Raw genomic sequence first — 26,046 nt, 5'->3', positions numbered from 1 at the left:
TGATTAAAATTCTTCCCTTTTTTTAAAAATCTTTTTTTTTGCTAATAGCTAAATTCTACAATACAGGATGTTATATATATGTCCAAATCCACCTTTAAAAAACTTTTTTTAGATTAATATATTGTAACTATATAATGTTTTATAAGCTAATAGTAACCTTTTTTTTTCTTGGCTTGAGAAGTTTATTCTCTTCCTTTCACTGTAATATTTGTTTTTTTTTTAAATTTTTTTCCAAGTTGCATTTGTGAAGCACGAACGAAATGCTTCTTGGTAATTTAAAATTAGGATTTCTCTCTATCAGCATTCTATGCATTAACACAGTGTGGCTGTGCATTTTCCTCCCTGTACTGCTAAACATATCTTCAGTGTAATTATGAAAAAATAGCCTTAAAAATATTTTTTCCTCAGCAAGACATATAATTCTTATATTATCTGTTTTGACTTTGTTTTGAGGTTCCACAGAAAAGCCGAGATGAGACATCTAAATTGTCTTTTAAAAAATTCCTTAAATTATTTATTTTTCAACATTAATCACTGTTTTGCTCCACAATTTCTTCACAGCATTTTTCATTTCTGTATTTCTAAATGTGTAGATCAATGGATTTAATAAAGGAGTTAGAAAGCTATAAAATATTGCCACCATTTTATCAAAAGAGGCAGTAATGGTAGGCCTTGTATATTCAAATATACATGGTACAAAAAAATAAGACAACTGTGATGTGGGAACCACAAGTAGAAAGGGCTTTGTGACATACTGCTGAGCTGTGTGTCCTTAGAGAGTACAGGATAATGCCATAAGAGACAGGCAAAAATGAAAAGTTGATCAGACAGATTAAGCCACTGTTGGCCACAACCATCTGACCAAGTATATGGAAGTCAGTATAGGAAAGTTCCAGCAAAAGGTACAAGTCACACATAAAGTGATCGATTACACTGGGGCCACAAAAGGGTGTGGGAAACGTGAAGAAAATCTGAATCATGGAATGCAATAAGCCCCCAGCCCAGGCTACTCCCACCAGCAACAAACACAGGGGCTGACTCAAGATTGTTACATAATGCAGAGGCTTGCAGATAGCCACATAACCTTTCAAAAGCCATGGATGTGAGGACAATCACCTCAACACCAGCCAAGAAATGTTCTGCAAAAATCTGACCCATATGGTTTTGGAAGGATATGATTTTTCTTTCATAGAGAGAGTCTCTGATAACTTTAGGAAAAATGACAGAGGAGAAGCTGGCATCCAAGAGAGACAGAAAGGCTAGGTAGAAGTACATAGGGGAACCCAAAAGAGAAGGTGTGCAGATGATGGTCACAACAATAAACAATTTCCCCTCAACAGTTGCAAGGTAGAAAACAAAGAATATAAGAAATGTCATTTTCTGAATATTCAGATTCTGTGAAAGTCCCAGGAGAACGAACTCAGTTACATGACTTTGATTTTCCATTTGTAAAGCACCTAAGTGCCCTATTAATCATTGAGTGTCTGCAGAAAAGAGAAAGAAGAATTTTTAATCATCAATATTAAAAAACTTTGAAGGGTTAAGGTATAAGATCTTCGCTACCCACAGCCCAAGCCAAGGGACAAGGAACTTCCCTAACATATTGTCCTGGGATTTGTTTCAACCCAGACCCACCTTGGGGAACTATTTCCTAGAAAACATATTTTGAGGTAAACATCCAGGGACTTGGCCAGTTCCTGGTTATTGATCCAAGACATTTTTTTACATAACAAAGATTGTTCTTGAGGACAGAGTGTTTCAGCCAAAACTCTCAGGACCTTAGGATTAGTCACCTATTTCCTGGCTCCCTGCCTTCTATGTGTAAGGATAATAAAATGGGTCTTTCTTGGGAAAGTGACTTGGGGAGTCTGCCCCAGAGAGGATGCTCTGCCATAGGGACTTTCCCAACCCAGACCCCGACAGTTGTGATAGAGGAATCCCTTTGCCAGATGTTCAGGAGTTGGTGCTTCCTCGGATTGGTGATGTATTTCTTCTTCTTTATCTCTCTATCTTTCTGTTAATAGTCTTTACTTCTAAGATTGTATAATCATATGTAATCACATTTATATGCATGTATGTTGATGATTATTACCATTGTTAAATTATTTATAAGCTAGGAAAAGCGTGAATGTGTCTTTGTGGGTATAGATCTGAACCTGTGAAACAAATTATAAGTGCTGTAGTACTTAACACCTTAATGTTACAAACACGTTCAAAAGCATATTAAAATATGTCAACATTAATGACATTTACATGCAATGTGGCATTATTGATTATGAGATGTCCTTCAATACATCTTCAGATCATATGAACAGGAGGCCCTTTATGATTCAGATTTCCCTCTTCATTACTCTCACCAGTTTCCAAATGACCTTCTTAAAATAATATTTGCGGAAATAAATGTGATATAACAATAAAGTTTTCAACAATTTACAGCTGATATAGCAATTTATTGTCCAATATGTCTTGCAATGTAGCTTAACATCCTATGATTCTTCTTCAATATGTTATACTTTGTTTTCATGTTGACCTTGTATTTATTACACACCATCAGTGTCTTTTTCCCCCCATTACCATTGCTCTTTTTTCCTTATCTCCCTTATTTGCTGCTTGCAAGGTGATTTTTTTTTAATCCAGAAAAGGTTTTACATTTGTCCTTAGTGAATATTAATGAATGCTCCAGACTGCAAGAATGTCTCCCCCCTCAATACTAGCTAGTATCTAATAGTTTAGCTGTCCTTGCTGGATTTCTGCCACTGGAATATTCAATAAATGTCTTATTTATGCCTTCTTTCAAGAAATATATATTTATGTGTATATAACTATACATTTATACACACATAGATGTACTTATACAAATATACATGCATGTGTGCATATATACATATGCGTATATACATTTACATGCATACATATAAATGCAATAAAAATTCTAGAATATTCTATTAGAAACTTAGTTTGAAGATGGTATTAAACCATTAATAACTTCCCTCTTCTCTCTCTCTCTCTCTCTCTCTCTCTCTCTTCTCTCTCTCTTTCTCTCTCTCTCTCTCTCTCTCTCAGTTCCCATGGGTTTAGCTAACATTTCTATGTAAATGACTCCTTAATCTATATGTCCACCTAAGTGTCTCCCTTGAATTTCAATCCCGGGAAACCAATTGCCTATTAGAAATTTCAAAGGAGAAGTCCCAGAAACATCTTAACCTTAATGTCTCCCATATCCTATCTTTGAAAACCTCTAGTAAAGAGGGGGTTGTCAATTCCAGAGTTAGACCTATATCTCTGCCATTGAACTTCTCGTTCTTCTGATATATGTCTGTTTCAGGGCAACAATGTCCCTCCCCAGAGAGAAAAAGGCAAATAGTTCTGCCCACAAAACATGAGGTTAAATGTTCATATTTATTTAACATCTATCTCATAGGAAGAAGAAACTAGACCCTCCTTTTCACTGCCCACCCCCCAAAAAAAATAATAGTAAAATGTTTAGTCCTATGGATTGGAATGAAGACAGGAGATGACTAAGTATAACAGGTTCTCCTTCTTCCTTTGCCACCTCATAAAAGTTATTCTATTCCAAAATTATCTCTCCTGAGTTTTTGCTTCATACATCTCTGCAAAGTGAAACTTCTTATCAATAATTAGTACAACCTGTGCCATCTGTGAGATCGATTGCCCTCTGAAATATCTGGTACAGACCTGCCCTGAATCCCCCCCCCCACCTACACATGAATTTCTTGTTAATATAAAGAGCTATCTAATCAGTAAACTGTCTCTATTAGTAAAATCAACAACTGTTTTGCAGTTTTAAAATTGCCTAGAGGCACTAGAAAACCTTTCCCAATTAGACTATGTCAAAAGTAATATTTCAGTTCTTCCAGAACATGACACCACACTGCCTTTCTTCTCAGATCTGCCCATTAAAGACACACTCCCTGTCTTGAGGTTTTCAAGTTGGTTGAGAACTGCTGCCTCTGCTCCTGCTCCTTCTCCTCCTCCTCCTCCTTCTCTACTTTTACTACTATATCTTTCTCAGAGTTTCTGTTTTTCTGTCCCCAAACCATTCCTTCCTAGGAGCTGATTTATACAGAAAAAAAATGGACATGTACAAGTTCTGAAGTCAAGTTAAATTATTATACCTTTCATTCTTTGAATTTGAGTCCTCAGCTCCTACCCTGGCATGTAACAGGAAGCTGATTTTTTTTTATAGACTGGTTGATTGGTGTGTGCACAATCTTAGCATGCATTGTTTTCCCGAGTTTCAGGAAACAATTTATAAACTTGTGAGCATTCCTCTTATGATGAAGTTCCCCCAATTCATTAGTGTGGATCTTCTGACAATCAGAACTCCTTAGCTCAGCTCCAAGCTTCTTCAATTTCATAGGACCTGCCAGAACTGGTGATGTTCTGGCCAGAAATCAAGATTACTTGTGTGCCCCCAAAGAGGAAGGAGAAATGGGTAGTGAAATTACTGTGCAGATCAAAACATCTGTAGGTTGTATTTTGAAATGTATTTGGCCTGATTCAAATTTCTTAAAAGGAAATGTCTATTAGATAGTTTTAAGACTAAAGAAGAACAAAAAATGATATATGTATATGTATATTAGTGAAATTGATGATAGCTTTGGAAGAAAGTTCAGACAATGATGTTAGGAGAGAAATAAATTGAAATAGTAACAGATGATAAGAACCAGCAGCCAAATCATGCTCTCTCTGTCTCTCTGTCTCTTTCTCTCCTCCTTCTCTTCCCCTCTCTCTCTTCCCCCTCACTTCCCACTCTCTCCCATACTTTGGATATCTCTCTCCCCTCTCTCTCCTTCTCTCTTTTTCCTTTGCTCTCCTTCTCTCTCCCCCTTTTGTCTCTCTCTTTCTCTCCCTATCTCTCCCCACCCCTTTCTACATATCCCATCCTTTCTCTTCTCACTTCGTATGGCAAAATGCAAAATCACAAATGCTTTTGTTCATTACTTATATTTACCAGATAAAATATGATGCTTCAGGTTCTATACAAGAAGGTGAGGTTTATTTTGTTTTGCTTATTTGTTTCAATATTTCCTATTTACATTTTCCAGAAAAAATAAAACAAAATCACATTAATATAATGATTTTTATTTCTGTCCAGCCATTGATCAATTCCTCTCCCCCAATTGTGACAATGTTCTTGGAAAAATTAAAAAAAAATATTCTTCATCTTGGTAAATATATTAACCCCAAATGTATCCTGGGAGTAAAAGTATAAACTATTGGTGAGATTTTAATAAAGCAGAAAAAAAAGCTGTCAGATTCCATTTCATCTGAGTAGTCAATCTTTGTAGTCTAAAACGTGTAAAATGTGAGGACTTTGTATTTGAGGCAGCAGTGAGTTATGGTGAACAGACCATCAGTACATTTGTTAGGTTCTGGTGAAGTCCTATTGCTGAGTTATTGTACAACCTGTGAATGCTTACTTAATTATTTTTATGTGTATGTTTCTGCATATGCACATAAATCAGAATAATGAGACATCTCACCAATATCACAAGTGTCATGTACAGTGAGACCAATTAAATATGAGAATAGATGTAACTAAAACACATAGACATGTGTTTGAATTCAAGAAATACAAGCTATATTAATTCCAAAAACTAAGAGATGAGTTATTTCTATGGTTCTTGATTAATATTCTTTAAGTAACACGTCTTTAATAGCCTGCCCTAATTAATTAGCATCCATAGTTCCTCACCTCCTGGAGAATAAAGGTTGAAGTCCTTACTCAAACATTCAAAACCCCAAAGAATTTAGCCCTCAATATTTTTTTGTTAATTGTTTTGCCACTTTTGTCCACTTAGACTGGCCTTCCATTTCCATTAAGTTAAAAAAAAAGAAATAAAAATGAAATGGGTGTTGAGTAGAAAAATAAAGACATGCAGTGATAAGATTTTGATCATTAGGTAAAGTTGAAGGTCTTGGATAAAAAGACTGAGGAATAGGAAGAGTGGGAACAGAGTGGGGAATGGGCAAAAAGGAGAATGAACAGGGATTGCAGCAGGATTGGCCAGAGCAAAGGGGAGAAAGGAATTACAGAAAGAAGATATTTTCATGAGTTCATCATCTTACTGTCACTTTACTCACTCCAGGAATGAGGAATTCTTAGAGGATGTTGGGTCCTGGCCACCTAATATTTTGGAAACTCATAATTCTAATTCCTTGTTCCACATGCCTTTAATGGCCCCAAAAAAGGTTGACACAGAGAGTATTACAATAGAAAGTTGGCCTAAATCTGCATGGTGCAGAGCTCTCTGCCTGGTACACTTAGACTCTAATGTTGTTCTTCAACAATCATTTATAGTAATTGCATCAAACCTTAGAAACTTGGAGAACTGAAGCCTCCAGGGAAATGAGGGTTTTTCATTATGAGGAAATTGGCTCCATAAGCTTCATTGACTTGAAGGTCAATGAATGAAGAAAGTCCCAATCCAATTTGGTCTCACCTGATCTGGAGTCAAGTCTTAGCTAAAGCAGAAAACAGGTGAAGTGGGTCTTCATGCTAGTTTCTTATCCTGCCTAGTATTTAGCATTCTCTCCATAAATGTCATTACCTCTGAAGCCAAAAGAAACATTTGTATAGGGTTTACTGAGGCCTTTTGAATATCCCATCATCTTATCCCTCAAAGAAATATTTACTTAAAATCAGCAAATATTAGAGATAAAAGGATCATTTCCTATAACATACTCAATGTAGTAAAGGTGGACTCAGGTTTAGAGAAGTTTAGCGAATATCTTCTGTAACATTGTAATAATTAAGGTAGAAATATTCAGTAGTAAACTGATTGTTTCAGTTTAGCCTAATTCACTTTAAATCACATTCTTTGCATTTTTTGCGTGCAAGATCATGAGTATGTAGTTTATTAATAAATACTGCCATCAGATAGTGTATAATTAATTGCGTAGATTAGGAAAGATTTTGTCTGATGCTTTTTTCTACTCTTTTTGGGTACTCTATCTACTATTATGTAAACTGTATGTGAATTAAGACTCCATCTTTTCTAAAATCTAGCATCTGCTCCTGATTATAGTTTTGTTTTCTCTACCCAAAGCACTATTTTAAAATAAATATTAAAACTGTTGAAACAATTTATGCTTCCCCAAGACTTGTTGCACTCAATTATAGGATTTGGTGGCCCCTCTCATGTGTGGCTACTTTAGAAAGATATCCAAGGTTCATACTATGGCTCCTGAGATCCTATTAATGTGTCTGTGTGTGTGTGTGTGTGTTTGACTGTATGTGATCAATGTGTTTCAACCAAAGCACACAGATATTTCAAAGAAAGGCATTGTAGAAATTAGCATAGTAAGAAACAGTAAAAGAACGTTTCCCTAGTAGAAGTGAACACGTTCTCCTTTCATGTCATGAAGATCTTCCTACATGCCTCACGCGTGAAAAAGTTCCCAGGACAAGAATAAAAAGGGAAAAAAAATGGAATAGGGTACAGCATAGCAGAGTGAAAATAGCACTAGGATTGGACTACAATCCAAGATTTCTCTGTCAGTTACTATTTATATCAACTTAGGTGAAATGTTTAACCTTTAAGGTCCTCAGTTTATTCATGTATAAAGTGAAAGTGTTACATTAGATGACCTCTAAACTCCCTCCTCACTTGAAAGCTATGAAGTCATTGATTTTCCTCACTAGACAACAGAAACTATACGCACATAGTTGTAATGATATGTGGTATACAGGCACTCCTCTAATCAAAAACTGTAACCATTCATAGTGCTATCATTCTTTTGGTATTTTTATCTGAATATAATAGAATCATTAGTCATTCTGTATATAACAGCCTACATGTTACGCTACTAATGTCAGGGGTCAGGGACAAGTGCAAGCAGATAGTATCTCTTCGTCACATTGTTCCAAATCTTTTTTGAAGTGAAAGAAGGTAATAATTATTTATTAAACATCTACTATGTTTCAGGCTTTGTGCTAAGCACTTTACAAATATTATCTGAATTGATCCTCACAACAACCCTGTGAGGTAGATGTTATTATTATTATCATTTTACAGTTGAGTAAACTGAGATAAACATCTCTGAAGTGACATGCTAGTAACTGGGAGGGGGTATTTTTTTTCTATTTGCTATGTGAATTTACTATGTTGCTCCATAGCTTCACCATAGCATTTTTTACTTCTGCATTCCTCAGTGTACACATCAAAAGGTTGAGCAAAGGAGTTCCAATGGTATAAAATACAGACACCAACTTATCTGCAGGCAAGATAATTGGGGGCCAAAATTACAAAGGACAAACAATATAATGACCACGATTATGTGGGAGGTACAGGTGGACAAGGCTTTACGCTTCCCTTCTGCACTATGATTTCTTAGTGAATAAAGGATGAAAACATAGCAGGTCATTAGAATTGCAAAGCTCATCATTCATATGATTCCGCTATTGGAAATAATCAATAGGTTTATCACACAGGTGTCAATTCAGGCCAGTCTCAGCGAAGGCTGCAAGTCATGCAAATAGTGATCAATCACATTGGAACCAAAGAAGGGTAAACTCAAGGCAAGTAAGATTTGGATGATGGAATGCAGAAAAGACCCCATACAGGCCAATATTACTAAAATCCCACACATCTCTGGTTCATGATGACTGTAGTGCAGAAGCTTACAGATGGCCACATAGTGGTCATAGGCCATGAGGGTAAGGACCAAGACTTCCATACATCCAAGGAAATGCATTCCAAACACTTGAGTCATGCACTCATCAAAGGAAATTGCTTTTTGGAGAGATTGTCTACAATCAGTTTGGGGGCTGTAGTACTAGAGAAACAGGAGTCTGCAAATGATAAGTAGGTCAGAAAGAAATACATGGGGACTCAAGTGTGGGACTGGTCTTGATGGTCAACATGATGAGCAATTTTCCTAATCCAGTTGCGGTGTAGAACACCAAGAAGATGGCAAATACTATCTTCTGTTTCACTGGGTCTGGTGTCAGTCCAAGAAGAATGAATTCAGTCACGTTGTTTTTCATTTCTATGTCTTCAGTGAAAATGGTAAGAATGTATGTGAGAGGTAATCATTGCCTAAACAGAAGAAAGTAGCATTGGGAAAACAGAACCAGGGTACCTGTGTCTTAATGAATTATTGTCTGTTCTCAAGTATTTCAAGGTTACTTGTACTTTTAAAAATCTTACATGGACAATTACTAAGAACATGCACTTCCCAGAATCTGTTGTGATCCACCCTCCACATTTCTTGAGCTTGTTTATGAAGGAATAAGTTTCTATGTCAGTAAAAGGAAAGAGTATGACTTGCTAAATTATTGAAGTTAATACTGAAAACTGACATTCTCCTTGCCTATTTCCTATTGTCCTGCTAGAGTCAATCTTATTTTTTCTGTTATTACAATATTTCATAGGTTTAATTGATATGCAATTTTCCCTTTCCTGAAACCTTAAATATATATCTTCGTAGCTTATTACAATTGTTTCTACTTTGATCTCTGGAATAAATTGGAGGATGAGTCCCACTTTCCATATGAGAATTCTTCAAATACTTCAAGATGTTATCATGTCCTCCTTAAATCTTTTATTTTAATAAAAAATTCCTAGTCATTTAAACCATTAAATGTCATATAATATGTAGTATACTCACCTTTCTAATTATCATTCTATGGAGTTCTTACAGCATGTAAATATCCTTTCTATAATGTAGGACATTGAACTGAGCAGAATATACCAGGTGTGGTCCAATAAGGTCACAGCACAGTGTGATTATCAAAATTCTCATTTTGGAAAGTACATCTCCTGTAATTCAGCAAACATGTTCATATACATAGGTATGCATGTATATGTATATTTATATGTATGTGTATGTGTATATAAATATACACATACACATGTGTAGCAAATGCTCTGACCCTATATAGACACAAGTATAGTCACAGACACATATGTGTATGTACAAATATGAATTATTCTTACTGAAATTAATTTTCTCCTGTTGATTAATACTTTTTTGATAATGATCGCAAATCATCCTTTAACAATACATTTTATATGTTCTCCAATAATTCAAATCAACCTTATTAGGTACATTTCAAGAAGCTACTATCATTCCCTTTGGAGAAAATCATTGTTTATTTCATCTAAAAGGCAAGAGAACAATGTTAATGGTTCCTGTTCATAAGGAGTTTCCTTTTTAGTAAGAGAGGGATAAACTCATAAATCTACATATGGAACTGAACATACAGAATATCTGATTCAATTTACTTACTTTACAGGAGAGAAAACTAAGTATAAAGAAATTTTGAGTCATTTACCAAGGTCACATAAGTAGTAAGTGAAAGAACTAAGAATCATATTTGTCACCTCTGACTCTAAATTCAGCCCTCTTGCCAATTCACTGTAGGGTCTTCCAAATAAAAACATTAGTAAACACAATTGATAAATGGTCAAAGGATTATGAACAGATAGTTTTCCAATGAAGAAAACAAAACTTTTTTTTTAGTTATATGACCAATGCTCCAAATAATTGTTGTATAGAGAAATGCAATTTAAAACAACCTTGAGATATCATTTTATACGTACCAGATTAACTAAAATGATTGAAAGGGAAAGTGACAAATATTGAGGGAATATGGAAAAATTGGGACATTAATTCATTGTTGGTGGAATTGGGAACTGATCCAAACATCTTGAAGAGCAACCTGGAATTATGACCAAAGAATTATTAAATTGTCTATATCTTTTGACCCAGCAATGCCACGCTTACGTCTATTTCCAAAGAAGATTAAGGAAAAAGAAAAATGACCCATATGTTCTAAAATGCTTACAGCAGTTCTCTTTGCTATGAGAAAAAACTGGAAATTTGGGCAATGCCTCTTAATTGGGGAATGGCTAAACTCGTTGCGACATATGATTTTGATAGAATACTACTCTGCTATAAGAAATGATAAGCTCAATGATTTTAGAAAAACACAGAATGACTTGCATAAAATAATGAATAGTAAAATAAGTAGAACCAGGAAGACATTGTGCACAATAACAACAATATTATTTTAAGAATGTCTTTGAGAATATGTCATTTTGACTATTACAAACACCCAAATTAATTATAAAGGACATGTGAAGAAAGATTCTTTCTTCCTCCAGAGAAAGAACTAGAAATATGAGTAGTATGTCTGTCTCTGTATGCATGTATACATATATGTGTATACACATACATGTACAGGCATATATGCACACATACATAAATAGGCACATGCATGTGTATGTGTATATTAAACATGCACAAATACACATGTTATATGTGTACATAAATGTATATGTGTGTGTGTGCATGCATATACACATACATACATACATATACACACACATATATAGTCTAATAGTAGCCATCTCTAGGTCAGCAGAGAGGGAAGAAAAATAAGAAAAAAAATTACATAATGCATTTATATATTTGAACGGAATAGCAAGTTGTACATAATAGATTTGTAGTTTTATGTGTAATTATCTTTTTTATTGTACTGTTATGGAAATACTTGTTTTATTCCATAAATTAAAAGAACAAAATATTTTAAATATTCCATGTAAAATATTAAGAATGCTCATAATGCCTATCAGTTATCCACATGATCATAGTCACACTGATTAGACACATTTTATATCACTGAGGCTATAGATATTGGGCAAAAGGATTGTTAATGAGACTGATATAAGAGAAGATATTAATAACTTATGATATGTAATAGCAGGGACAGCCAGATGGTGCAATGGATAAAACACCAGTCTTGAAGTGAGGAAAACTCATCTTCCTGAGTTCTAATCTGATATCAGATACTTACTACCTGTGTGACCCTGGTAAAGTCACTTGACCCTGTTTGGCTCAGTTTCCTCATCTATAAAATAAGCTGGAGAAGGAATGTCAAACCACTCCAGTACATTTGTCAAGAAAATGTCAGATAGGATCACGAATAGTCAGACACAACTGGAAAAAATAACAATAAAACCAAATTATAAATGCAACACCTTTCCTCCCTTTTCCAAATTAGTTTGTGATACTGATTAGCAAATAAGACAAAAAAAGTAGAATAACAAAATTTCAAATTTAAAAGCAACTTTATTTAATCCACCCTCCTTTCCTTCTAATAATCCCTTCAACAAATAACCAACAAGTGTTTGTCCAAGATTTTTTTTTTAAGATTCTCTCTAATAGGTTTGAGGGTTGGGGTAGAGGCAGACTTTGTTTGCTATTCCAACTTTGAATAACTGCAATTTTTAGGCATCATTTTTTCTACTTATCTTCTCCTTTCCTTTCTTCCTCCTTTTCTACTCCTTCCCTCTTTTCTCCCTCCTTTTGCGCTCTCTCTCCCTCTCCCTTCCTTCCTTCCTTAGATTATGTATAAGTTCCAGACAATGAATATTATAAAATTAAAGAGAATAGGTAATTACCAGGAGATGAAAAAGTGAGGGAAGGTTATAAAGAAAGGGTAAAAATTATTGTGGCCTCTATTATAATACGGGCTGAAGGTAAATGGAAAATGACCCACCCAGGAGATATTTCAGATACATAATACATCTCTTGTAGCAGAAACATTGTATAGCTCCTTAAAAAGTTTCCCAAGGAAAACCAACGTTGTAGCCTAGGAGGATTTTGATTAATGTCCAAGGAAAAAATACCAAGATTTCCATGACCACATGTCTGCACCAAGGAGCACGAGACTGCAATTTTGAAAGGATAGGTGACTGAGGCAATGTGTAAATTCCCCATGTGCTATAGGACTGCCACTACTGATGAACATTAGCATCTCATCTCCAGCCTTCAAACTCATTCTATCTGTTGTAGTGCCTTGGAGCAGTGGTTTCCCCATGTTACATCATCCTGGCTTCACTACTTTGCCATATCTTCCTGTCAGGAGAAAATCGGGCTGTTTCCATTCCTCTACACGTGTCCTTGCTTCCTAAGGTTTTGCCATATGATAGAGATTATATTTCACTCAGACCAACCTAGGATTTACTGACACGTAATCCATTTAATATTAGGTTGGGTTGTGGGAGAATTACACACCCCAATCTTGGCAAAATAACAGAAACAATAATGACAATAATACTTTCAATAATGAGAATTATAAAGATAATGAGAAAGAAGGAGGGGGAGAAGGAGTAGGAGGAGGGGAAGGGGGAGAAGGAGGAGCAGGAGGTGGAGGAGGAGAAGGAGAAAAAGTATAAGAACAAAAAGGGGGAGGAGGACTAAACAGAGTGTTTGGGAAAGGGATAACTGGTTGCAATGGTAACCCATTTTTCTTCTCACTATGTCTTTCTCTGAGTCCTTTTCTTTCTCTCTTCATTTCCACTTTCTCTATATTGTACTTTGAAGATCAGAACATGAAGCTTTTTCTCTGAGTTGTGATATTTTAGTCATTGTGATGTTTCTAGATCTTCATTTTAAAACATCTGCACTAGGGTTTTCTCTTTCTCCAAGGAAAATAAAATAAGTTAATAATTAGTTTTGTATTCTCTAGATTAGGAGTCTAGGTGCTATTACTCACTTTGCCAGGAGAAAAAGACCGAGAGAGAGAGACAGACAGACAGACAGAGACAGAGAAGCAGAAAGACAGAGAGGCAGAAAGACAGAGAGAGACAGAGACAGAGAGACAGAGAGACAAAGAGAGAGAGACAGAGGCAGAGAGATGAGAGTCTTTTCAAGGATTTGCATCTATTTTCAGAATCATTATTTTAACTGCATAAAAGAAAAATACTGAAAACTAGAAAGGAAACCGATTATATTGAATTTTACTTATCAAAACAATTATTTATTTATTTGTTTTACAAATACCAGGTTAATAAAAACTGACTCAGTGATAGGGTCTGCAAAGATGGGTGTCATAAAATATCTGAGGTCATACACAAATTCATGTAATCCATTAAACTGAGAACAATCCTTCAGACAATTCATGTGGTTATGCCCAGAGTTTCCTTCTCCCTGACTCTGTGTTGCTTAGAGGGCAAATCAATGGAGGTCTTTTGATGAGTTTTTATTTTTTTTTAATTTTCCTGTTGTAAATATCCTGCTTTCAGCAAATAGGGAATTATCAGGCTAACTATAACAAATCTTTTTTTTTTTTGTCTAGAATCCTCAAAAGAAAAAGTTAAAGATGTTCTTACTTTTGACAGTCAAAGAATCAAGAACTTTTTGTCTTCCAGTTCTCAAATTTTTACAAGGACAAAGGAACAACTTGTATTAAAGCATCTACTCATTCAGTGGTTCCAATCCTCCATCATAAGCACTGCTGTTGGCAAAAATGACCAATATTGCTATCTAAACTGTCTTGTTATCAAAGTTGGTGAGCCCAGAAGACTACATCTGAGCCTCCAGGGAAATAAGAGAATTCCTTTATGGGAGGGTTGATATCACAAATTCATCTGATGTTGTTCAAGACAAGAGCAAATGTCTCTGGCCAATTAGTGTGAGTCTGCCCCAGCACAAGATTATGAGTGAAAAATCATTTACATCATTGTTACATGGGTCAAAGGAAAATAAAGTGGGTCATGGTGGAAAATTGCCAGTGCCAGGATCTTATCACCACAGCACCCAAATTACTTTTGACAGGGCTTCAGGACCTGAGGAGTAATGATTTCTCAGCTTATATTTGAACTATTACAGTAAAATTGGTCTCCCTTTAATTCTATGTGTCTGTATTTATGTGTTATTCTAAGATCTTATCAATAAGTTTTACCAGACTATCAGTGAAATGCAAAAACTTTAGGAATGACTATTCTTGGCCCTGCTTAACCCCCTCAAACATGTGAGGCAATGACTGGACCACCACCCCTCTTAGCATAAAGGTGAAAAATATCCTTCCATCCTCTTTAGTGCCATTTACCTTGTCATTGCTCTGTAGCTACAACCATAATATTTTTTGTGACAACCCAAGGATAACAGATTGTTAGAGTAGGATGAGATCTTAGAGATCATATAGCCTTGCTTCCTCATTTAACATAAAGTAAACCCTCGTCCATGCAAATTTAGCGTGTCATCTAAAAATGTGATCTTTAAAGGATACAATTATCCTGGAGTAAACTAGAAGTTATACCTTGCAAGCTACATTGTGATAGTCTGTCTCATTCTTCACAAGGGAAAAAAAAGTGGTTTCCTGAAGGATTTTCCTTCCTGACTGTAGAACTTTTCCCCCCTTTTGTAACTCTCGCAGTTTTCATGAACTTTTAGGTGGAATGACTAGTCATTTTAATTTCATATGAATCTGGGATACTATAAACTATTTTAAACACAAGACCTTTTCTTTCATAAACTTAATATTTCCCTTTAATCAAAGACCTTTGTTCAGCTCAAAGTACATGACTAAGAAAACATTGTTGTTGGATGAATTATTTCCAGATTGAGTGTTTTGGCACCCTCTTAACTTTTAAAACCCTACACAATATAGTCCTTCCTAGTTTTCTAATTCCATTGGACATTACTCCCCCTCCTATTCTCTGTGATCCAAACAAACTGGACCTCTCTCTGTTCATAACAAATGATGTTCTCACTTCTGCCCCTGTCCAAACCTTTGCATTGGTCATCTTACATTCTTTTAATGCCTTGTATATTCCCTCTCCTCCTTTTAGATGCAACGCAGACACCATCATCTGCATGCCTTTTCTGAACCCTCAAAAATCTAGTATCCCTTCACCCAATCTACCATGATTGATTGATTCAATATTTTAAAAATCTACAATTTAATCAGGATGATATCTATTCTTTAGAACTAGCTTACAATTTTTATTTTATTTAAAGGTGGTTCAATGAAAGGAAAAAAAATCACTATCCTGCTATAATCCAGTTATTATGTTGCATGGGTCATTCAATGTCAGGCAGCTTATCAATGGATAGTGAGTAAATCTGCTCTATCTTTCTAGGACCTGACAGAATGTGCTTTATTGGAATGAACTGTGAGTATCTAGGTTTATACAGAATCACCTACATAACACAATGAATTATTACAGCTAAGTTTCTGGTCTCTTAATGCACCCCTCTAATAAGGAGCTCACAGAAAAACCCTGCTATCAGTATTTTCATTTTTAGTGCAATAGTTATGTATTTCCCTCTATGGGGAAATTAAATTTTCATTTGATAGCTAAATTTTTCAAGCAGCTGACATGATCTAAATGTTAGAAGAAAAAAATACCAATGAATATAAAGAGTTCAGTCTCAGATTTGATATCCTGAAAAACTTCTCTTTCTTTATTGCTCAAAATCCACATGGTAAGGAAAGACACCTCCACTGGTTGGGTCTTTATTGTAATCTTGATGTGATATGGGTATGAAAGGCATAAATCCAATTGCTATTGAGGGGTACAATGAGAAACTATACAAGGTGGAAATTTTAGAGATGCAGAGTAGCTGTGGGTCTTAAATAGATTAAGTACTCAATAAAAGTTACTTCACAGATGCCTTTGTATTGTGGAAGTTTATTAGGAGGGAAACTAAGAATAAAATAAGTTTTTAACAAATGTATCAGTCTTGACACAATATTAATCCTTTTTAAAAATGAATTATAGTTTCAAAAAAAATTCTTTCCCTGCTATAGCTCACAGTGAAAAAAAAATCTTGTAACAAACATGAGCTGTAATAAGAAATACATTCTATCATTGGCAATGCCAAAAATGTGTATTTCAATCTACACTTGTTTCATCAATTCTTTGTCTAAAGGTTTTTTTGTGTGTATCATCAGTCTTTTGGAATCTTGTTGGCATTGAACTGAGAAGAGACTTAAGTCTAATAAAGTTCTTTGCATTACAAGAATGTTTTTATTATTATTATTGAATAAAATGTTTCCATTGTGCTGATCTCCTCATCCTACATAAGGTCATAGAATTCTGTGATACAACCCTCTTTGTCCTTTCTTAACTCACAATACTATTCTATTCCACACTATTTTTTAGTCATTCCCCATTTGTGGGCACTCTTTTAGAACTGAATAATTTGCCTTCACAAAAAAGCTATTATAAATATTTCTGCATGATACACAAAAACCTATCTTTTTCTTTGAATAAATTGAGGTATGAATCTAGCAGTAATGTTGCTGTGTTAAAAAAGGGTGGGGATGTTTTATGAACTTTAGGGGCATAATTCCAAATTGGTTTCTGGAATGGCTAGACTTACTCACTATTCCACTAACAGATCAATTAACATACCTTTTTTCACCCAGCCTTTCAAGTATTTTTCATTTGTGTTTTTTATTAAAATCATCAATCTATTGGTTTTGCAGTTCCTAAAAGTATTTTTTAAAATTTATATATCTCTTATTATTGGTGGTTTGTATCTTCTTTAACATGACTATTTTTTGTATTTAATTTATCTTTAAATTTATTTATTTGTTTTCAATTTTTAACATTCATTTCTATAATATTTTGAGTCCCAAATTTTCTCCCCATCTCTCCCCTCCCCCCACTCCAAGACAGTGTGCAATCTGATATAGCCTCTACATATACATTCATATTGAACCTATTTTCACATTAGTCATGTTGTAAAGATGAATTAGAAACAATGGGAGAAACCAGGAGAGAAAAAAAGAAAAGGAAAAAAAAGGAGATCAAATAATTTGCTTCATTCTGCCCTCAGAGTACATAGTTCTTTTTTCTGGGTGTGGACAGAATTATCCATCATGAGTCCTTTGGAGTTGAATATGACTATTTTTAGATTGAATTTCTTTCTTGTAAACATTCTGTTCAAATCTTTTTGTACACTTATCAACTGGGTCACATATCTTAATTCATATACATTTGAGTTATTTCACTATATATATATATATTTCTGATATTTATCAAAGAAAACTTGCTGAAAATGTCTTTCTATAACTTGAACAGGATGTTTTCAGAGGAAGAAATTCAATCTATAGATAGCCATATTAAAAAAAAAAGAACAAGCCACCAATAATAACAGATATGTTAAAAAAAAAAGAAAACAAAATGAAACCAAAAAAAAAAAAAAAAACAAAAACCTCGTTGGCTCCACTGCAAAAGCAATAAATAGGCAAAGCTGATAAAGAAAAAATTTTAAAAAAAATTGAAAAAGCTGGAAATACAAAAAGGTCAATAATATTAAGGGGGAAAATGGAAAAAAAAGTATGATGTAAAAGGAAATATGATGCAATGTACCTTAAAGGAGAAAAGTCAAAGTGATGGCAGAAGAAAATCTGAAAGTGTAAGACTTCTCCAAAGGCCTCATGATGGAAAATGTTATCCACGTCCAAAGAAAGAACTATGGAGTTTGAATGCAGATCAAAGTATACTATTTGATATATTTTTTTCCTTCAGTTGTGTTTTGTTTCTTCTTTCTGGGAGTTCCTCCTATTGGTTCTATTTATTACTTACAACATCACATCACTAATGTGAAAATATGTTTAATAGGAAAGTATATGTAGAGCCTGTATCAAATTGTGTGCCATCTTGTGTAGGGAGGTGGGGAGGGAGGGGGAGAAAAATTTAAAACTCAAAAGTTTATGGAAGTGATTGTTGATAAATCAAAATAAAGTAATAAAGTTTAAAAAAGTCTGAAAGTGTTAGTATAAAGGAGTATGTCAATTCTTCTTCAAGGCCTTGTGTTTTAAGATGTATGAGATAAGGAATGTCCATCCTCGGATAAAGTACCAATGCATTTTGTATGCTTCAGTGAGAATAAAAAAATGGAAGAAATATGAGAAAAATGCATCAAAAATAAAATAGAGGTTGGTAACAGAAGAAAAATATTCCCCTGGGCATAGTGGAAGAAAAGTCACAGGAGGAACAGGACAGGGGAAGGCATAGTATAAGTTCAATAAGAGGAGGGTGTTTATATGACTGTCACTGGATGTATAATTAAAGCTTATCTACCTTTGTAGGGCCTGACAGATTATGTGGTTTATGTGCATCAGTTGTGAGAAACCAAGATTATGCAGAATCATGAACATACTACAATGAATTGACAGGCAAAATTCAGTTTTCTTAATCACACCTCTCTAATAAGCTGCTCTTAGGAAAACATTTTTATTAGCATTTGCACTTTTAGTTCACTAACTCTTTCTTTATTATTCTATAGGAAAATTGAATTGTAAATGTGTTCTCTAAAATCTTCACAGCTGCTTACCTTGGTTAAAGTGTAGATGAAAATACAACACCTGATTTGAATAGTTAATCAGGTTTGATTTCCTGCACCATTTCACTTTCTTCATTACTCAGGGTCCTGATGGTATGGAAAAACACCTCAACTTGTTTTAGAGGCACGTGGGACTTCAATATAATTCTAAGGTAACAAAGCTATGAAAGAGGAAAACTTGTGACTCCCCCTGATGAGGACAATGAGGAATTGTATAAGGTAATGTTTTAAAGATTTCAGAATATTTTGGGTCTGGAACATAGTAGAAATTTAATAAAAATTACTTGTCTTATGCTTTCATTCTGTAGCACTTTAATATGATTAAAGCAAGAAACTTTTACAGATGTATAAATGTGAGCATGACATTAGTCTTTAAAAATTAGTTATATTTGTTTCATTTAACAAAAATCCATCTTATCTCCTTTCCTCTACCATTGGAGAAAAGAAAAAAAAAACAAATAGAGATGGTCAAACAAAATAAATTCCTATATTGATCATCTTAGAAAAATGTATTTCTCATTCTGCACACTGAATCCATCATATTTTTGCCCAAAGGTTGGCAGTATGTTTTATCATTACTCCTCTGGAATGAAGGTTGGTCATTGCACTGATCAGAGAAATAATTTTAAATCATTTTGTCATTACAATGTTGTTTTTCATTAGAATGTTATTTTGATTATACAAATCATTCTCTTGGTTCTGATCACCTCACTCTGTATCAGTTCATAGTAGTCTTCACAGATTTCTCTGAAATTGTCCTCTTCATTTCCTATAGATTAAACAATTCCATCCCAATTATATACTATGTTTTTTTTATCCATTCCCCAATTGTTGGATACAAATCCTTTTAATTTACAGTTCCTTGTGACCATGAAAGAGCTGTCATATACTATGTGCATTCATGTGTATGTGTGTTCACACGTATTTTTGTATACACACATATATGTATGTGTCTTTTTCCCATTTTATTTGATCAATTTAGGGCACAAATTGAGAAATACTTTTTCAAAGAGTAGATATTTTTTAATAACTTTGGGGGCACAGTTCCAAATTGATATCCAGAATGACTGGACCAGTATACATTTCTCCCAAAATAGAACTGATGTAATTTTTTCCCTTGTCCTTCCTGCATTTCTTATTTTCAAATGTTTGTCAAATTTTGTCACTCCAAAGGGAGTGAGGTGGAGCCTCAGAGTTGGGTTTTTTTGAGTCCTTAAATATTGCTGATTTGGGGCATTTTTTTTCTTATCTATACTGATAGTTTGGATTGTTGCCTCTGAAAACTGCCATTAATTATTTTCATTTTGTATTAATTGGGGAATAATTCTCATTCACATAAATTTGAGTAAGTTCCTTATATATCTATATTAGTACTACCAGAACTACTACTACTGATGATGATGATGATGATGATGATGATAACATTTTTAGAGTTCCTAGTATATTTGTTTAAAATGTTTTACAACAATTATCTCATTTGATTTTCACAATAATCCTAGGAGATAAGAACTATTATTATCCCCCTTTTCAGTTAAGGAAACTGAAGAAAACAGAGATTAAGCTAAGAAGTATCTGAGCCAGAATTTAAACTCAAGTCTTTCTGACTCTAGTCTCAAAGCTCTATCCCCAGAATCACCTCTTTTCTAAATTTGTACAGTTACCAGGGGGGAAATATAAATATTTCCTTGGTTTGCTGCTTCTCTTCTAATATTGCCTCCTGGACTTGTTTTCTTTGTGTGAAACTTTAGAAAAATATGTAATGTAAATTATTCATTGTGCCCTGTGTGTTTTTCTTTATCTTTTGTTTGTCTATAAACTCTTCTCATGTAAAGATCTCAAATATTTTCTCCTTGTTTCTCTAATTTCTTTATGTTGTCACTCTTTACATCAAAGTTCTGAATCTATCAGAAGCTTATCTTGCTGGTCTGTACCTAATATCTGCCAGACAGCTTTCCAGTTTTCCCAGCAGGTTTTTTTTGTCAGATACTGAATTTTTATCACAACAGCCTGGATATTTGGGTTTACAAAAACTGGGCTCATTTTCTTCTTTAATTTATGTATTCCATTGATCAACCTCTCTCTTGAGCATCTAATTGCTTTTATGAGATTATTACTGCTTTGGAGTATAAATGGAAATTTTGTATCCCTCTAGTACCTTTTTTCCTTAAGATTTCTAACCTTTTCCACCAGTTGAATTGTGTTTATTGTTTCCATAGAATAAATAAGTTGATTTAGGTAATATTTTTTATTATATTCTCTTGGTCTCCCAAAAGCAATTACCATTTCATTCATTATCAAACTATTTATTTTTGTAAAGTGTATTTTGTAGTTGTGTTCCTATATTTCTGTAATGTGTCTTGAAAAGGTAGACTCACAAGCATTTTATCTTATGAAGTCATTTTAAATGAAATTCATCTTTTTTCTCCTCCTGCTTTATTTTGCTGAAAATATGCAGAAATGCTGATGATTTATGTGGAATTATTTTATACCCTGTGACTTCGTTCAAGTTGTTAATTCTTTCATTTTTTGTTGTCTCTCTAGGGTTCTCCAAATAAACCATCATATCATCTGAATAAAGTGAATATTTTCTTTCTTCTTTACTTATGATGATTTCTTCATTTTTTTCTTGTATTGCTGTAGTTACATTTCTATTATTACATCAATAATATTAGAGGAAATGGGCAGCTATTTTTTACCACTGATTTGTTGGAAAAACTTCTAGTTTGTCTCCATTATGTATAATACTGAGTCTTGGTTTTACAAAGGTTTTACCTTTCTATCATATTAAACAAAGGACCATTTATTTTAGTTTTCTGATATTTTCATTTTAAAATTAGTGTTGCATTTTGTTGATATTTTTTCTGTATCTATTAATATAAATGCATGTTTTTTTCTCATTTGTTGTTATTCTTCTTTTTATTGATATGGTGAAGTATATTTATAGTTTTTTCTTCCTAATATTGAATCAACCCTGAAATTCTGGTATAAATTCAACTTTGTGTAGCAGTAATCACTTTGCTGATTTTTTTTGTGTGCATCAAATTTAATCATATACATATATACATGCACCTATATAACATTATTTAGTATGTATTTAGTAAATACACACATGTTATCTCCATGTAAACCACATGCTTAATATAGCCCATGTACACTGGGATCGAGAAAGCAGTTAGAGCATCTCAGCTTTATGGTCATAATTAAGAGGCTGCAAAAAACTCTGAGTGTTTCAGGAGTTGGTGTTGGAATATGGAGATAGAAAAGACAGGAGTCATTTTTAGGTTTTGGATCAATCTCATTTACTGGATTCTATACTATCTGAGAGACTACTACATAAAGGCACTTAGAGAATGTGGAGGCTCTGAGTAAAAACAATTAGTACATACAGAGGAGCAGAACATGTTTTTGAGGAATCTGAACTTTGGAGACATGGGGGTTTGTGGGATGTTGCATGGAATTATGAACCAAACACTCAGACTTTTCAGAGGATGAAAACATTTTGTAAGGGATGAGATCAACCTCCCATTTCTTTTGAGATATAGAGCAAAAGAAGCAAAATGCAAACCATACCAGTAGATTTTTCAGGAGAGAAAAAAAAATAAAAATAAGAGTAATGAGTTATTCTGCAATAGAATTTAATACCTTCTGCAACAGAAACAACTCAAGCATTACCACTGTCTTTCTCCTATGGAGAGATATTTTCAAAGATTGTTTCTTTTTTGGAAGAGGGTTGATTTGTTCCTTTTTACATATAATGAGGAGATGTTGAAAAAATATCTTTCAGTTGTATTTTGTGTTCCTTATGCATATAAAGGGGACTGATATTGTTATTAAGAATGAGAAATAACCTATAATTTTAAGACATTTAAGAAAAAGTTTTATTTTGAGTTATTCCTACAAAAGACTCTTTTTTCCTGAATGTATCTTTATGGATACTCAGAGCATAACTTCTTCCTGTTGCTTATTGATTAGATCAATTATTAAAGAAAAAAAATCTAGCCATAATGGAAGGGTTCTTCTTCCCCAAAGTCACTATCATTTCCCTTTTGTTGGACCACACCAATGAAAACATGCAGGATCAGGTCTTGGAGTCCAGATAATTAACATATTGTTGACCCTTTTAAAAGAAACTTATCTGGCTGGCACAGAAAGAGCTCCTCTGATCAAAGTCATTTTTTTCCTTATCCTAATATCTCTCTTTCTTTCTCAAAAAAAGAAATTCCTCCAGAATTGTTTATTATTTATCTAAGCTGAGATAATCGCTTTCAACTTCCACCATGATACTTTAAAACTAGTAACAGGGACATGTCAATTACACTAAAGCTTCCATAAGCCTTGGGGAGGTGTGTTTCAACACTAGTGGAGACAGGACACACTTTTGCTTTTAATTCCTACCTGTTTTTTTTTCCCCTATCTTTCTAGCTGTTCCTAGTTTTGATGCCCACTAAGTACACATACACCAATCCAAAGTAGAAAGACCAAAAATATCTTTGAATATATCAATCATAAGTAAGCTAGGCAATGATAAGCTCATTGATGATCTGGTAGATTTCCTTTGCTGTGAAGGGCCAAACCTAATAGACCCAATAATCTTGTAGGCTACTCTTTTTTTTTTCCTGCAGGCTCCATCCACTTCCCTCTTTACCCAACAAGACTGCTTCACTCAAACTCCTAGGTCTTCATAGAGATGAACTTTAAGAGTTGACTTAACCAACTTTTTTTTTTTTTGCTTTCTTTACTGTTTACTATGTATAGCCCCAGCACATAATAATTACTCTAAGGAAAAAAAAAAGCTCACTACAGGATTAAGTCAGCTAGTTTTATGTGCTTTTTTCTCCTTCATTTATAACCAATTCAATGACTTTCTGTGTTTCCTCTTTATCTCATATATTGGATACATTATAACAAACACAAGTCTCTTTTATCTCACATAGTCACCTATTTTGTAACAAGTAATATGACCAACTGTCTTGTAACAGATACACATTTTCATCCACTTGCTGGCGGAGGATGTATCATTTCAAGTGAATAAAACTTCAGTATTCCTGTCTGTGTGTGGTTGTTCAATTGACAGTGTCTAGTTAATAGTCTCAGAGAAAAGAAACTCATATGATAGTGTTAAAGGAAGGGTGATATCCCTTTCAAGAATCTTCTAGGCTAGGTTCAGTCAAAATAAGCAACCGGTCCTTGGTCAAGGTCATTGAAATTAAGTACTGAAACATAAACCAAGAATAAGGTAAGACGACTGACTTAAACCACAAGCAGAGGGGGATATGATTTTTTTTCCATTTGTAGAAAGGACAGTGAAGGTATCTAGAATCAGGGTCCTGGAACACAGATTCAGAGAGGGCAGGGCCTTGATGGCAGATCATCATCAAAGAGGATCTGGCTTAAGTACCTTAATACCTGTGATTACAGATTTCCTTTCATACACAACCTTGGCTGAAATGTCAACTCTCCTATATCTATTCTTTCTGTGTTTGGACAAGTCCTCACAAACACCCAGTAAACCCGTTGTATACACCAATATGAAAAAAAATACATACATACATATATATATATATATATATACAATGCATCCATCCTGGTTAGACTAAATCATTTTTAAAAAGTGTTGGTGTCTATGCACATTACTTTTTATGTAAAGTTTTCCTGCTGCTCCATAGTTTCCTCATAGCAGTTTTAACTTCTTTATTCCTCAGTGTGTAGATCAAAGGGTTGAGCAAAGGAGTTCCAATGGCATAAAAAACAGCCACCAACTTATCCACAGGAAAAGTGGTCAGTGGCCTGCTGTATATGAATATACAGGGGCCAAAGAATATGAGGACAACAATGATGTGAGAGCTGCAGGTAGAAAGAGCTTTTAACCTCCCCTCTCTACTCTGATTTCTCAGAGAATATAAGATAACAATGTAGGAGATCATTAGCAATATAAAACTCACTGCGCAGATGGCTCCACTGTTAAAAACAACCAAGAGGTTTAACACATATGTGTCAGTACAGGCCAATTTCATCAAGGGTTGCAAATCACAGAAGTAGTGGTTGACTACATTGGGACCACAGAAGGGTAAATTCAAGGCAATGAAGAGCTGGGCAATGGAATGCACAAATGACCCCACCCAGGCTAATTCCACCAAGATCCTACATACCTTCCTACTCATGATACTCAAGTAGTGTAGAGGTTTGCAGATGGCCACATAGCGGTCATAGGCCATCAAGATGAGAACCAAAATCTCCATGCAGCCAAAGAAGTGTCCTGTAAATAACTGGAGCATGCACTCATCAAAGGAGATGCTCTTCCTCCTACGCAGACTGTCTGCTACGAGTCTTGGGGCTGTGGTGGTGGAAAAACAAGCATCTGAAAAAGACAAATAGGTCAGGAAGAAGTACATGGGGGACCTAAGTGAGGAACTGTTCTTAATGGTGACAATGATAAGCAGGTTCCCCCAAATAGTGGCAATGTAGAAAATCAAGATGATGACAAATACTATTTTCTCTCTTGCTGGGTCTTGGGTCAGTCCAACAAGAAGAAATTCAGTCACATTATTTTTCATTTTTATAATGTCAGTGCAAGTGGGTTGGAGTTGGTGAGATCTACTCAAAGCACAAAGAAGAGAAAGAAAAATGATGAAGACACATTTTGTGTAACCTGGCAGCAAAAAACAATTCTCTGGTTTCACCTTGATCTATTTGATATGTCATTGGGTAAACCCCTACAAACCATTGCTCTTGAAATCTAGTACAGTAGACCTGCTGTGTTCTTTCTGCTTTGTGACTGAAGCTCTTGTTGCTCTCTTCTTCCAAATTCAGGATTTGTCTCCCAAAATCTGTGAGGCTTTATCATTGGAGAAGTTACCAAAGACCCAATCTGTCTTTTGGTGTCCTGTATAAAGAAACAGAGCATGATGAATCACATTAATCTTAATATGC

At 34.5% G+C, this 26,046-nt stretch overlaps 1 protein-coding gene and 1 pseudogene across 1 annotated transcript; both read right to left on the bottom strand.

Moving 5' to 3' along the window:
- Window positions 1-514: 514 nt before the first annotated feature.
- LOC114041035 lies at window positions 515-1,446 on the bottom strand (annotated as a pseudogene).
- Window positions 1,447-24,746: 23,300 nt separating this feature from the next.
- Window positions 24,747-25,670, bottom strand: LOC114041016 (olfactory receptor 4C11-like). Its single transcript, XM_027859223.1, has one exon. The coding sequence runs from the start codon at window positions 25,668-25,670 to the stop codon at window positions 24,747-24,749; it is 924 nt and encodes a 307-aa protein (XP_027715024.1).
- Between the last annotated feature and the right edge of the window lie 376 nt (window positions 25,671-26,046).

This window comes from Vombatus ursinus, unplaced genomic scaffold (assembly GCF_900497805.2).
Source record: "Vombatus ursinus unplaced genomic scaffold, bare-nosed wombat genome assembly UNPS02014163.1, whole genome shotgun sequence".
NCBI lineage: Eukaryota > Metazoa > Chordata > Mammalia > Diprotodontia > Vombatidae > Vombatus > Vombatus ursinus.
This window is presented reverse-complemented; position numbering and strand designations above follow the sequence as displayed.

Excerpts from the sequence above, each read along its gene's own strand:
- LOC114041016 (XM_027859223.1), bottom strand. The coding sequence starts at position 25,670 with ATGAAAAATAATGTGACTGAATTTCTTCTTGTTGGACTGACCCAAGAC.